The sequence below is a fragment of the Mastigoproctus giganteus genome, chromosome 4, assembly GCF_048544385.1.
Source record: "Mastigoproctus giganteus isolate SK-2022 chromosome 4, ASM4854438v1, whole genome shotgun sequence".
Classification (NCBI taxonomy): domain Eukaryota; kingdom Metazoa; phylum Arthropoda; class Arachnida; order Uropygi; family Thelyphonidae; genus Mastigoproctus; species Mastigoproctus giganteus.
In genome coordinates, this window is record NC_143578.1 from 17,008,126 (window position 1) to 17,022,446 (window position 14,321).

The following is a 14,321-nucleotide window of genomic DNA, read 5'->3' on the forward strand; positions in this document are numbered from 1 at the left end:
TTGTTGCAGAGAGTGCAAAGGTAATAAGAGAGGAGGAGGTCAGATTGTGGGTGAAAGAAAGTTTGACTAATAGTGAAGACAGTCCATCATTGATTTAGGCGAAGTAGGAGCAGTGCTCCTGTGTATTGATCTAGCACCCTGTTGAGTGCCAGCAGTGATCCCGTACCCTAATTGGGTGCTAGCATGAATCCTACCCATAAACGGTTTGCAGTATTGTTTCTGTAGCACAGATTTACATTTATCCTATCCCGAAAGGGGTTAGCAGCGAGTGAGGAGTATTCTGGACTGCCTTATCAGCGATGAGCTTGGCACACCTTGTGGTGAAGACAGCCTGGGCAAATCGAGTGAACGCAATATATTTAACTCCGTCATTTAGTAGATCTTGCCCCTGATTACTGGGAGTTCCCCAGTAATCAGGGGCCGGATTACTGTAAACAGTAGTAACCGGCAGTTTTCATAGGAGGGGCACTCATACATAACATGGACCCAGGACTCCTCATTTCCACAATAGCAAAAGGGATGTGGTTCGATACCCATAGAGTTGAGTTTTTGCTGGAATGATTAATGTCCTGTTAATAAAAAGGTTGCTTGCAATCCAGGTGAGTTCCAGGGAGGAGGCTTGGGAAAGGTGAAGCTGACAGAGGGGAAGAACTTCTTTGTTATTTCCCGTTTGTGGGTTGAATTCCAGGATTTCTACCAGAGGCGCTGCAAGTGATATGAGATTCGTCTGCGTTTCGAACGATGCCCTCATAATTGACTTCAATGGAATTCCTGGTTTCTTCCATCAAAATTACAGCGTGCATGCCATCAACTCTAGGAACGGTACTTGCATTATGCGGTAAAATTTTTCGAATAAACAGTCATCTATAATTTCAAAATCACTAATTTCATACGACTCAGCCTCATTTTCACAGTTCTCAGCATGAAGGATCTTTCTTCAGTGAACATAGAGGCAAATTACATGTTCAATTCAACCACATCAGCTGGATTGCTTATGACTTTCCCACACCGAGTGTACATGGGTCCGGTCTGATTCGGTTTTTTTTCTCTTTTATTCGTGAAAAATGCCTTGTTCTTAATTCTCTCTCTCTCTCTCTCTCTCTCTCTCTCTCTCTCTCTCTCTCTTAGACAGTGCTCTCTCATACGCAGGCTTGGCCTCTCTAATGTATCTTTGGTACTATTACAAATCTAACCTCTCTAACTTTATCAGTGGTACTATTACAAAGCTAGCCTCGCTAACCTTATATTATTATTATTATTATTAGCTATATGATGCAAGGAAGCCTGAGGCTTATGCAGCACCAGCCAAAAAAAAAAATTCTGAATTACTCTGAGAGAGAGAGAGAGAAAGAGAGAGAGAGAGAGAGAGAGAGAGAGAGAGAGAGAGAGAGAGAGAGAGAGAGAGAGAAGAAAAAGGAATCACCAAGGAAGAGAATAATGATGTATGCTACTATTACGGCGAGTGTTGTTATGCCAACAACACGCTGGTTGGACACTGGCGGGCTATAATCGAGTGTGCTAGTCGGATGAGTCCAAATACCTGGTGCAACATGCTGATGGACGCTTTGGTGTTTGATACAAGCAAAAAAATCACGATCCATGGACTCATCGTGTATGGTACCCACTGTCTAGACAGACAGCGATGGTGGTTTCTTAATATGGGATATAATTTTCTTGCAGGAACTGGGATCTCTGGTGCGTATGGACCAACGTTTTACTTGGTGAAGTCTAAAAAATTAAACTATTATATTAGGGTCACCTAGAAAGTCACTTCAGCTACCCATGTGCATTGTATCTGTAAATTAGGTGTGTTCTCCGGTAGATATGCCTGCTTTGCTGGAGGAAAATCCCAATTTTTTTCCCGGAAATTTTGTCCAAACTGGAATTCTTGCTAGCTACTGAGACTGATTAACTCAGCTACAGAATGAAAAAAGCTCATAAAAAGTTCCTCACGCTATCGGCGGAATTCGAATCCGGGGCTTTTCCACCCGATATGAGGAGGGCAGTGATGATGCCACTGTGCTACCGCGCAGACTTTGTAAGTTGTAAAAGACTAAGCTAAAACTATTATATTAGGGTGACCTGGAAATTTACTTTCAACTACCGATTTGTATTAGTTTTGTAAATTGCGTGTTCTCTAGTCGATTTGCTTGCTTTGCTGGAAGTAAAAAACCTGAGTTTTTCCGGGGGAAAACATTGCTGTCTACGCCTGAGCCCGACTAACTCAGCCACGTAGTGGTTAAAAGTTCCTCTCATCGTCGACGGGATTCGAACCCGGGGCTGTTCTATTTTATTATTATTATTATTATTATTATTATTATTATTATTATTATTAGCCATATGGAAGCCTGAGGCTTATGCTGCACCAGCCAAAAAAAAAATTCTGGGTTACCCTGTGTGTGTGTGTGACAGAGAGAGAGAGAGAAGTAGAAGGAAATCACCAAGAAAGAGAAGAATGATGATATCCAGCTGAGGACCCTGGGTGTGTCAAGCCCATACTCACCAGATGTGAGCCCTGGGGTTGGACGTTGACTATATCAGTGTGCTACCCGCGCAGACGCTTGATGAGGTCTACAGGCATTTCTTGAGACCATGTGTTTCTTACCATGTTACATTTTTCCCGGACAGAAACAAAATATTTCAAGACGATAATACTTATACAATATGAATATGAATAATTCAAGTGATTATGGATTGGTTAATTTTTTAGTTTAAAATTCGTTCACCAGATGTCTCAGAACTTCATGTTTACAAGTTAATGTGGTACGTGCTTGGACTGTCTACCACTGCTACAGCTGTGAAATGAAACCTGTGAATAAAAATGAATCAGCGAAAATACTTTGTCTTTAATTATCATTAAAACGTATGCATTGCCTTTGGATATTTTTATATTGCTCTTCGTAAAGCGACGTTTGACATGTGGGTGAAGCCTGAAGAAGTTCTTTTAACAAATGCCCTTTGGTAAGTTTGGAACAGCAGTACCCATACCTTGTAATAAATTGCTTTACCGTGACATTCTCCCATTTCATGCATTGACTGTGAATTAAATTACACAAAAGTTGCACAATTATTGCGTTTTCCTTAGTGAATTAGAGAGTGATTGGAAACGATAAGTTTATATTCGAAAGTATACGGTATCTTATCCAAATGAAGTAAGTGCACACTGTTGATACAGCGCGCACATTCGTTGTCACTAGATAGTTTTTGTATTAACCCTGCAAATTTTAGAGATTAGTGCAGCTTTTCCCCCTGAAAAATAAATTTTTTTAGGAATATTTTATTTTTCAGGGGGAAAAACTTTAGCCCTCTTTTATTTATTTATTATTATTTTATTTAAATACCTTAATGGCTGTTTGGATTAAATGACTGTTTATTCAGTCATTCAAATGTCCAATGGTATGCTGTTGTGTAATTTAGGTCATTCCATACAGTAAATATTTCTCAAATTAAACAGCTAATTCCTCATCAGTTATTTACAGCAGGAACAAAAGTTGTACCTCACTCCTGATATATTTCGCGATTATAGGAGACAGTCCCTTCCCCAACGCATATAGTATTAGTAATGGCAAATGATGCAGCAAAGCAAGTTTATATAACATCAGCAAAAAAAAAAAAAAATCCACCATTTTGGTAGCTATAGCTAACATTCTTTCCAAAGTACATATACAAGGTGGTCTGTAGTTCGTGGTGCAACCGGCAAGAGGCTGATTCTTCATGAAAAAAGTCGAAATTGTAGAATAAAATTTTTTCATATGAGGCTTAGTTTTTTTGAAAATTGACTTTAAATATTAGTTGAGCACACGTGCACTTGACTAAGACATGTGCAGATCTCAATACTGACCACTGTGTATTCTTCTGTTTGTATACAATGTCATCATTTGTTATCATCAGTCTTAGCATCTTACTTATTATCAGTATTCACTATCAATTTCTATCAACCCATCGATATGGCAAGGTAAAGTAATCAAGAATACACAGACATGCTATTTGCATTAGGAGCATGTGCTGGAAATGCTTTTGCTGTGGCAAATTATTACAGAGAGAGATATCCCAATTGTAATCATCCGGACAGGCAAGTAATTCAAAGAGTGTAGCAAATGCTGTTTGACTGTGGTTCGTTCCATTCTCTGCATCAAAATCATGGACGTTGTCGACGACTGCCTAATCATGCAGAAGAAGAAATTATGACAGATGTCAATAATAATCCTCATCTTAGTATGAGAGATCTTTCTTCTTGGCATAACATTAGCAGGTCGACAATTATTCGCTTACTACATGAGAACAGGATGCATCCATTTCATGTCCAGAGTGTGCAAGGACTAAGGAGAGGGCATAAATTCAAATTGAGGAAAGTCAGATGTACGATAGATGTGTGGAAATTTGCCTTTAGCCAGCGGGTAGTTGGTTGGTGGAACAGACTTCCATCCCTTGTTGTGGAAGTTGATAGCCTAAATAAATTTAAGGCTCAGCTGCACAGGTATTTCGAATGAACGGAGGGGTGAAGTGGAAGTTTTTTTTTTTTTTTTGGCTGATGCTGCATAAGCTTGCTTTCTTGCATCATATGTCTCTACTATTGCTGAAAAGAACTCATGATTTTGTTCCACGAATGGCTTTCTACCATTGGTTACTTATGCATCCACAATTTTTATCACGAATTTTATGGACTGATGAGTCCAAATTTACATGACACGGAATTTTCAATGTACATAATATGGATTGGTGGGCACTTGAAAATTCTCCCATTATTGTTGAAACGCATTTTCAAGAAAGGTGGAGCGTGAACGTCTGGGCTGGTATAATCAGTAACGAAATCATGGGACCTTATTTTCTTCCAGATAATTTAAGGGGTGCATTGTACTTACACCTATAATGCAACAGGTTACCCGGAATATTAGAAAATGTATCTCTGGATACTAGAAGACTGTGAGCTGGGGCACCATCATACACCCCAGCTGTCATTTTACTCGAGAAGTGAGGAACTTTTTAAGTGAGTGATATGAACGTTGGATCGGTCGTGGTGGAACAATCGCTTGGCCACCATGGTCAACAGATTTGACACCTTTAGACTTTTACTTATGGGGTCATATCAAAGCAATCATGTATTACAAAGACACCATCAGTCTTGTACAATTGAAGGAAAGGATTGTACTGGTGTTCGAAATGTTAAAAACTCGAAACACACTGGAAAGGCTTCAAGGTAATCTAGTGAGGCAGAGCTGAGCTTTGTATGCAACAGAATTGGCAGTATTTCCAACAATTCTGAAACTAATAAAAGGAAATTATCAAAAGGAAATAAAGTGTCTCATTTTAATTTTCATATCCTATGTTAAAGTACACACTGGACACTAAACAGAAAAGTAAATAGTGGTCGGTATCGAGATCCCCTCAACGGTGTCTTAGTCAAGTGCATGTGTACTCAACTAATATTAAATTTGATTTTCTAAAAAACGAAGCCTCATATGAAAAAATTTTATTCTGCAATTTGACTTATTTTTTCATGAAGAATCAGCCTCTTGCCGATTGTACCACAAATTACGGACCACTCTGTATAAGGCTATGGTCAGGCCAAACCTTAAGTACTGCATACAGGTCTGGAAGCCTCATTTTAGGAAGGATATAAAGTTGCTAGAACGAGTACAGAGAAGGGCAACAAGACTGGTGAGGGGAACAAAAGGATGCTCTTATGATGGAAGTCTTAAGTTCTGCAAATTGCAGCATCTGGAGACTAGGCACCTGCAAGGTGATCTGATTGAAGTGTATAAGGCTTTGAATAGTTTGAGCAAGCTCAGTGCTGATGGTATTCTTCCTCTTGCTCAGATTACGCACATGAGGGGGAGGATGAATTCAAATTGAGGAAAGACAGTTGCAGAATAGATATGCAGAAATTTGCCTTTAGCTACCAGATGGTTGATTGCTGAAACAAACTTCCATCTGTCATGGAAGTTGACAGCTTAAATAAATTCAAGGCAAAAGTAGAAAAACATTTGGAGCGAATGGATGGGTGAAATGGGAAGGTTTTTTTTTTTTGGCTGATGCTGTATAAGTGGGCTTTCTTGCATCATATGCCCGAGAAACCTATAGATAAAAACAAATCCAAAGAAGAAAAAATTAGTCAAGAAACACTTGTCGTGATGAACCAAAGATGACAAACGAAAAGCAAGATAAACACTTACAAGGTCAAAATTGAGTATACTGAGTTATGCAAAGCCATTAGAAAGAGGCTCAGATAGGATATAAGAGGATTTAACAAAAGAAAAGTTGAACCAAGCACAAAGGGAAACAAAGGACTTAAATCAGCAGTTATAAGCAGCAATACAGAAAGACAAATGATACTAAATCTGAAGAATAGGGATGGTGTACTTATAAATAACAGAGAAGGCATAATTCAAATAGTGGAAGACTACTAGCATTAGCATTAGCATTAGTAGAGGCATTTGATGCAAGAAAGCAAGCTTATGCAGCATCAGCCAAAAAAAAAAAAAAAAAACCACTTCCACTTCACCCCTCTGTTCGTTCAAAATACCTGTCCAGCTGAGCCTTAAACTTATTTAGGCTATCAACCTCCACCACAAGGGATGGAAGTCTGTTCCACCAACCAACCACCCGCTGGCTAAAGGCAAATTTCCGCACGTCTATCCTACATCTGTCTTTCCTCAATTTGAATTTATGCCCTCTCAGGTGATTTTTCTGAGCTAGAGGAAGAATCCCATCAGCATTGAGCATGCTTAACCCATTCAAGGCTTTATACACCTCTATCAGATCACCTCGCTGGTGCCTAGTCTCCAGACAGTGTAATTTGCAAAACTTAAGCCTTTCTTCGTAAGAGCACCCCTTTGTTCCATTCACTAATCTTGTTGCCCTTCTCTGTACTCGTTCCAGCAGCTCTACATCCTTCTTGAAATGAGGCCTCCACACCTGTATACAGTACTCTAGGTGTGGCCTGACCATCGCCTTATACAATGGAATAATCACCTCCTTATCCCTGCTGGAAAAATTCCTGTATATCATTGACAATACTCCATGAGCTACTCTTGCAGCCCGTCTGCACTGCTCAGAGAACTTCATATCTGCCTGCACAACCACCCCCAAGTCCCTTTCATTCTCTACCACTGTCAGTGTTGTACCACAGAGTTGATACGTTGCTCTGGGGTTGCTGTTTCCCATGTGTAGTACTTTACATTTGTCAATGTTAAACTTCATTTGCCACCTCTCAGCCCATCTGCTCAACCTTTCCAGATCCTGTTGCAGCAGCATAGTGTCAGTAGTGTCCTTGACAACCCTGCCAACCTTTGTATCGTCTGCAAACTTGGACATTAAGCCCGATATACCATCATCAATATCATTTATAAATACAGAAAACAATAATGGACCCAACACTGAGCCCTGAGGGACTCCACTAATAACATCAGTCCACGATGAGCAGTGTCCATTGATTACCACTCTCTGTCTTCTCTCCCTCAACCACCCCTTTATCCATAGCAGCAATTTGCCTCCAATGTCACACTGCTCTAATTTGTGTAGAAGTCTTCCATGTGCAACAGTATCAAAAGCCTTTCTAAGATCCAAGTATATAATATCAAAGTTATTCCCTGTATCCAGTTCTTTTGTGACTGCATCATAGTATCCAATCAAGTTGGTCAGGCAAGACTTCCCCTTAACAAAACCATGCTGTCTGAGCTATAACTGAAGTCTTGTCTAAATGATCCTGCAGTGCTTCTTTAACCAGTGCCTCCATTAATTTTCCTGGAACAGAAGTTAAGCTCACAGGTCTATAATTATTTGTGTCAGCCTTTGATCCTCCTTTGTGAATTGGGGTCACATTTGCACATTTCCAGTCTATGGGTACCTCCCCTGAGTCCAAGGAAGCTCTCATAATTATGGCTAAGGGTTTGCTTACTTCCTTTGCTGCCTCCTTTAATATAACTGGATAGATCCCATCCACCCCGGGTGCCTTTCTTGTGTTTATCTTCAACAGTTTCTCCTCCACTTTACTCCCAGTTATTTCAAGATTCTGTAGCTTACTGCTAGAGTTGAATACACCTCTGGCATTTCCCTCGCTGAATAACTCCTCATGTGTGAATCTCGATGCAAAATATTCATTTAGTTTGTTAGCTACCTGAGCAGGATCATCAACACTTGACCCATCAATATCAAGTGGACCAATCTGATTCATCCCCTTCCTTCTAGAGTTTACATAAGTAAAGAACTCTTTGCTGTTTTTCTTTGCATCCCTTGCCAAGGATTTCTCGTAATCTGCCTTCGCCTGCCTAACCTCCTTTGTAACTTGGTTGCATATCAACTTGTATCTATCATAGGCTTCTGTGTCATGTGTTAATTTGTATGTATCCCATGCATTTTTCTTCTCTGCCATATGCCTCATTAGTTCATCTGACATCCATTTTGGCCTAAACCTTGAACAATATTTCTTAGTTGGTATGTAAAGCCTAGTAGCTTCCAAGATAAGTTCTTTGAATGCTTCCCATTTTGAATTTGCTGTTGGTAACATCATCAGTTGGTCCCACTGTATAGAATTTAAATACTGTCTCAGTCCATCGTAGTCACCTTTACGGAAGCAGTAACCCTTCCCTTTGCCCCTAATGGTAGTTACCTCTTTGAGTAAATCCCACTTCAGCACACTGTGATCACTGCCACCTAGTGGTTCATTTATCTGCAGATTCTTAATGCATGAAGAATCACTGCTGATAATCAAATCAAGAGTATTACTCCCTCTAGTTGCCTCCCGAACATGCTGATGTAGAAAACAATCATCCAATAAATCCACAAATGCCCTGCTAGTGTGTGAGTAACCAGCCCCCAAAATCCAGTCAATATCTGGGAAATTAAAATCTCCCATTATAAGACACTCTGATTTACTGGCCCACTCTATTTCCCTGTACAGTTCCTTATTATACTCATCAGAGTCATTAGGCCTATAGCACACTCCTACTCTCAATTTTGATCTCCCAATGTTTATGTCACACCAAACTGACTCCACACTGCACTTTCCAGCAATGTCGACTGGCTTCACTTCCTTGGTTTTTATGTGTTTCTTAACTAATAGCATAACCCCTTCCCCCTTCCTATCCTGTCTATCCTTTCTGTAGACGTTGTACTCCCCAAATTGCAGTTCCGCATCCCTTATATCTGTGTGACACCACGGCTCTGATATCCCAACAATATCTGCCTTCGATGTTTTGAGCAATACCTCAAATTCATCAAATTTATTTACTAAACTCCTAGCATTGGTGTACACGCAAGTATACCTGCACCTGTTTCTATTCTTAGCTACCCTAACACAACCCATGTGTTTACTTGTACCGCAATGGCTCCCAGCATTCTCTGAAATACCATGCATCTTGTTTTTCAGGCTTCTGCTCATTCTAATAGAAGCAGTGCAAGAATCTCTTTCACCTCTGCCAGTGGCTACTGTCAATCTATTGGTCTTTGTCTCCCCCCAAGCTAGCAGTTTTCCGACCCACCTAACACTGCCTCGATAGCATCAGCAAATATTCTTGCACCCTTTCTATTTAAGTGTATCCCATCCCTGTAGAAGCAATCTCTCCTGTTAACAAGTACAGTCCAGGCTTAAAAAAATTCTACCCCTTGAGCCTTGCACAATCTTTCCAGGGCCGAATTGATCGACAAGGCTCTCATCATATACTCCCTCCTATCGTGTCTGGGCAGAATTGCAGACACTTTCAAATTCAACCGTAATTCTCGGCTTTTGTTCAACAGTGACCTGTACTTGTTAAGTAATACTATAAAGTATTATATAAGTAATAATTTATAGTTAATACTTTATTAACTATAAACTTTAGTAATAATTAATACTTTATAGTAATAATACTATAAAGTATTATATAAGGAGCAAGGAAATGATGCCAGCAATGGAGAAGATAGATCACAAATTTGCAACCCATGCGATATACCCAATATTCTTCCTGAAGAGATAGAATGTGCATTGAAGAAAATGAAGAATCAAAAAGCCCTGGGTGAAGATGAAGTTACTGTAGAGTTGTTAAAATTGGGGGCTTAGAAGGGAACAGGTATCCTGTGTGTTATCAGACACTCAGCCTAAAACACTGATGGATTCAATATCTCTCTATTACAGAAGATTTAAGAGAAGTCTGGTTGGCCTGCCTCCCTAAAATCCACTCATGCACACCTTCTCGATGGTAATCCCTGTTATGTCACTTAGGTGGCAACGAACGTGTAGAGTGGTTCTCTTCAAGACGCCTGGTCAGCGTGAAGAGGAAAAGACCAAACGCTCCAGCAATGAGAGCACAACAATACAAATGGCCCTCAGTCCTCAGCAGCTTTCACTCTCCCTCTTACGGCAGCGAGAGGATCAGAGTGGAAGCAGAGGGTGCTAAGAATCTCTGGGTACGACCAGGCTGCCATGCACGGAAATTGAACTTGGCCTGTTATAACGTACGATCACTCATCGGTGAAGACAGGATATTAGAGCTGGAAAAGGAATTAGAAAATGTGAATTTTAATATCATCGGTTTGGCTGAAACAAGAAGAAGAAATGAATCACTTATAAGTTTATCAAGTGGAAATCCGTTGTACACCAATGGAAACAGTGAAAGGAGTGAAGGTGGAGTTGGGTTTCTGGTCCATAAAGATTTTAAATACAACATTTTGGAATTCAAAAGTACATCACCAAGGGTGTCAAGACTAATACTCAAGATTTCTAAGAGGTACAAGCTAAAGATTATAATGATTTATGCACCAACATCGAGCCATGATGATGAAGAGGTTGAAGAAATGTACACTGAAATTGAGAGTCTTCTAGATGAGCAGAAAACCCACTACACTATTATTATGGGGGACTTCAATGCTAAGGTTGGAAAAAGGCAAAACAGCGCAGAAAGAGGAACTATAGGAAATTTTGGAATTGGTGAAAGAAATAAAAGAGGTGAAAGACTTGTGGAATTTGCAGAATCTCAAGGAATGTCAGTAATGAACACTTTTTTCAAGAAAAGGGTGAACAGAAAGTGGACATGGAAGAGTCCAAATGGATTAACAACTAATGAAATCGACTTCATCCTCACTAACAGAAGATATATTGTGAATGATGTTACCGTCCTGAATAAGGTAAATGTTGGAAGTGATCACAGAATGGTAAGATGTACACTTGATATAGATGTAGGAAAGGAAAGGAAAAAACTGACTCGAGTAAATAATACAAAGGTCTTTGAAATAGCAGAGGAGGAGAAAAAGCAGTATGTACTGGAACTTAAGAACAAGTTTGAGCTTCTGCAGACTGCTCAGGACCAAGATATCGATGAGGAATATTACAACTTTCTGAAAGTGATAAAGCCCAAGAAACCTATAGGGAAACAGAAATCCAAAGAAGAAAAAATTAGTCAAGAAACACTTGTCATGATGAATCAAAGACGACAAATGAAGAGCAAGAAAAACACTGACAGGGAGAAAATTGAGTATACTGAGTTATGCAAAGCCATTAGAAAGAGACTCAGAGAGGACATAAGAAGATTTAACACAAGAAAAGTAGAACAAGCATTAAGGGAAGACAAAGGATTTAAATCAGCAGCCATGAGCAGTAATACAGCAAGACAAATGATACTGAAACAGAAGAATAGCGATGGTGTACTTATAAACAGCAGAGAAGGCATAATTCAAATAGCAGAAGACTACTATAGAGAATTATACAAGGAGCGAGGGAATGATACCAGCAGTGGGAAAGATGGATTGCAAAGTAGCAACACATACGACATACCCGATATTCTTCCTGATGAGGTAGAACATGCATTGAAGAAAATGAAGAATCGGAAAGCCCCGGGGGAAGATGAAGTTACTGTAGAATTGTTAAAATTGGGAGGAAGAGACATAACACAAAAACTGGCAAGGCTCTTCACAAAGTGCATTAGAAAAGGTGTGATGCCTAAGCAGTGGAATAATGCAATCATAGTTTTGCTGCATAAGAAAGGAGATAAATCAGAAATTGGAAATTATAGACCAATTAGCTTGTTATCCCATATCTACAAGTTGTTCACAAGGGTCATTACTAACAGATTAGAAAGAATACTTGATGAGAATCAACCGAAAGAGCAAGCTGGCTTTAGGACAGGATTCTCAACTATGGATCACCTTCACGTAATATCACAGCTAATGGAGAAAGCAAATGAATATAAAACACCATTATGCCTGGCATTTGTGGATTATGAAAAGGCATTTGACTCCATATAGCATAAGGCAATGTTTCGGGCACTGGAAAGACAAGGCATAGATACTCCATATATTATGATTTTGAAGAAAATATATGAGAGTGCTACATCCTTTATTAGACTAGACAAAGACAGTAGCAAATTTAAAATCGAGAAAGGAGTTCGACAAGGAGACACAATATCTCCGAAGCTGTTTACTGCTGCCCTTGAGGAAGCTTTCAGAAGATTAGACTGGTCGCAGAAAGGAGTCAATGTGAACGGAGAGTACCTAAACCATTTACGATTTGCGGATGACATTGTGGACATAAGCCACGATCCCAAAGAATTAGAGGAAAATCTTAATCAGTTATGCACAGTTAGTAAGGATTTTGGACTAAAGATGAATATGGCTAAAACAAAAGTAATGATGAACAAGTATGCCACGGAAAAGGAAATAATGATTGAAGGAGCAGTAATTGAAAAGGTGGAGTCATATACTTATCTGGGACAAGTTATTAGCTGTAATAATGATAAATGGCTGGAAGTCAAGAGAAGAATAAATTTTGGATGGATAGCATTCAGGAAATATAGTCACATACTGAAGAGCAATATCCCAGTTTGTCTGAAACGTAAAATAATGAATCAATGTATACTCCCCACCATGACTTATGGAAGTGAAACTTGGGCACTCACCAAAAGAATGGAAGAGAAGCTAAGAACTACACAGCGAAGAATGGAACGAATTATATTGGGAATCAGACTGTTAGATAAGAAGAGAAACACATGGATTAGGCAGCAAACTCAAGTAAAGGACATTCTTATCAAAACTAAAGAACTAAAATGGTCTTGGGCAGGACACATAGCTCGAAGACATGATGATGACAGATGGACTAAGAAAATAACAGAATGGTACCCAAGAGGAGCTAGAAGAAAACCTGGAAGTCAAAGGCGGAGATGGATAGATGAAATTCATGAGTTTTTGAGTAGTAAATGGATGGCCAGTGCTCAAAACAGAAGGAACTGGAAAGTTGCTGGAGAGGCCTTCATCCTGCAGTGGATTGAAAATGGCTGATGATGATGATGTTAAAATTGGGAGGAAGAGACATGACACAAAAACTGGCAAGATTCTTCACAAAATGCATTAGAAAAGGTGTTGTGCCTAAGGAGCTGAATAATGCAATCATAGTTTTGCTGCATAAGAAAGGAGATAAATCACAAATTGGAAATTATAGACTAATTAGCTTGTTATCCCACATCTACAAGTTGTTCACAAGGGTCATTACTAACATACTTGATGAAAAAAACCGAAAGAGCAAGCTGGCTTTAGGACAGGATTCTCAACTATGGATCATCTTCACGTAATATCACAGCTAACGGAGAAAGTAAATGAATATAAAGCACCATTATGCCTGGCATTTGTGGGTTATGAAAAGGTATTTGACTCCATACAGCATAAGGCAATGTTTTGGGTACAGAAAAGACAAGGGATAGACACCACATGTATTATGATTTTGAAGAAAATATATGAGAACACTACCTCCTTTATTAGACTAGACAACGACAGTAGCAAATTTAAAATTGAGAGAGGAGTTCGACCAGGAGACACAATATCTCAGAAGCTGTTTACTACTGCCTTTGAGCAACCTTTCAGAAGATTGGACTGGTCGCAGAAAGGATTCAATGTGAGTGGAGAGTAACTAAACCATTTACGATTTGCAGATGACATTGTGATCATAAGCCACGATCCTGAAGAATTAGTGGAAAAAAGCCCCAGTTATGCAGAGTTAGTAAGGATTTCAGACTAAAAATGAATATGGCTAAAACAAAAACAGTGATGAACATGTATGCCACAGAAAGGGTTATAATTGCTGAAAGAGTAGAATTGAAAAGATGGATATTCATATACTTATCTTGGACATGTCATTAGTTGTAACAATGATAAATGGTCGGAAGTCAAGGGAAGAATAAATTTTGGATGGCATTCAGGAAATATAGCCACATGCTGAGGAGCAATATCCCAATTTGTCTGAAAAATAAAATCCTCAGCTGCATATCATCATTCTTCTCTTTCTTGGTGATTCCCTTCTACTTCTCTCTCTCTCTCTCTCTCTCTCAGGGTAACACAGGAATTATTATTATTTTTTTTTG

General features: G+C 39.3%; 1 protein-coding gene across 1 annotated transcript in view; it reads left to right on the forward strand.

Moving 5' to 3' along the window:
• Window positions 1-2,848: 2,848 nt before the first annotated feature.
• Tbc1d8-9 (TBC1 domain family member 8/9) overlaps window positions 2,849-14,321 on the forward strand; it is a 303,090-nt gene continuing 291,617 nt past the window's right edge. The window contains exon 1 of the mRNA XM_090371383.1: window positions 2,849-2,961. Coding sequence (XP_090227509.1) covers window positions 2,918-2,961 — 44 coding nt within the window. The 5' untranslated portion in view covers window positions 2,849-2,917. The remainder of the gene's footprint in view (window positions 2,962-14,321) is intronic.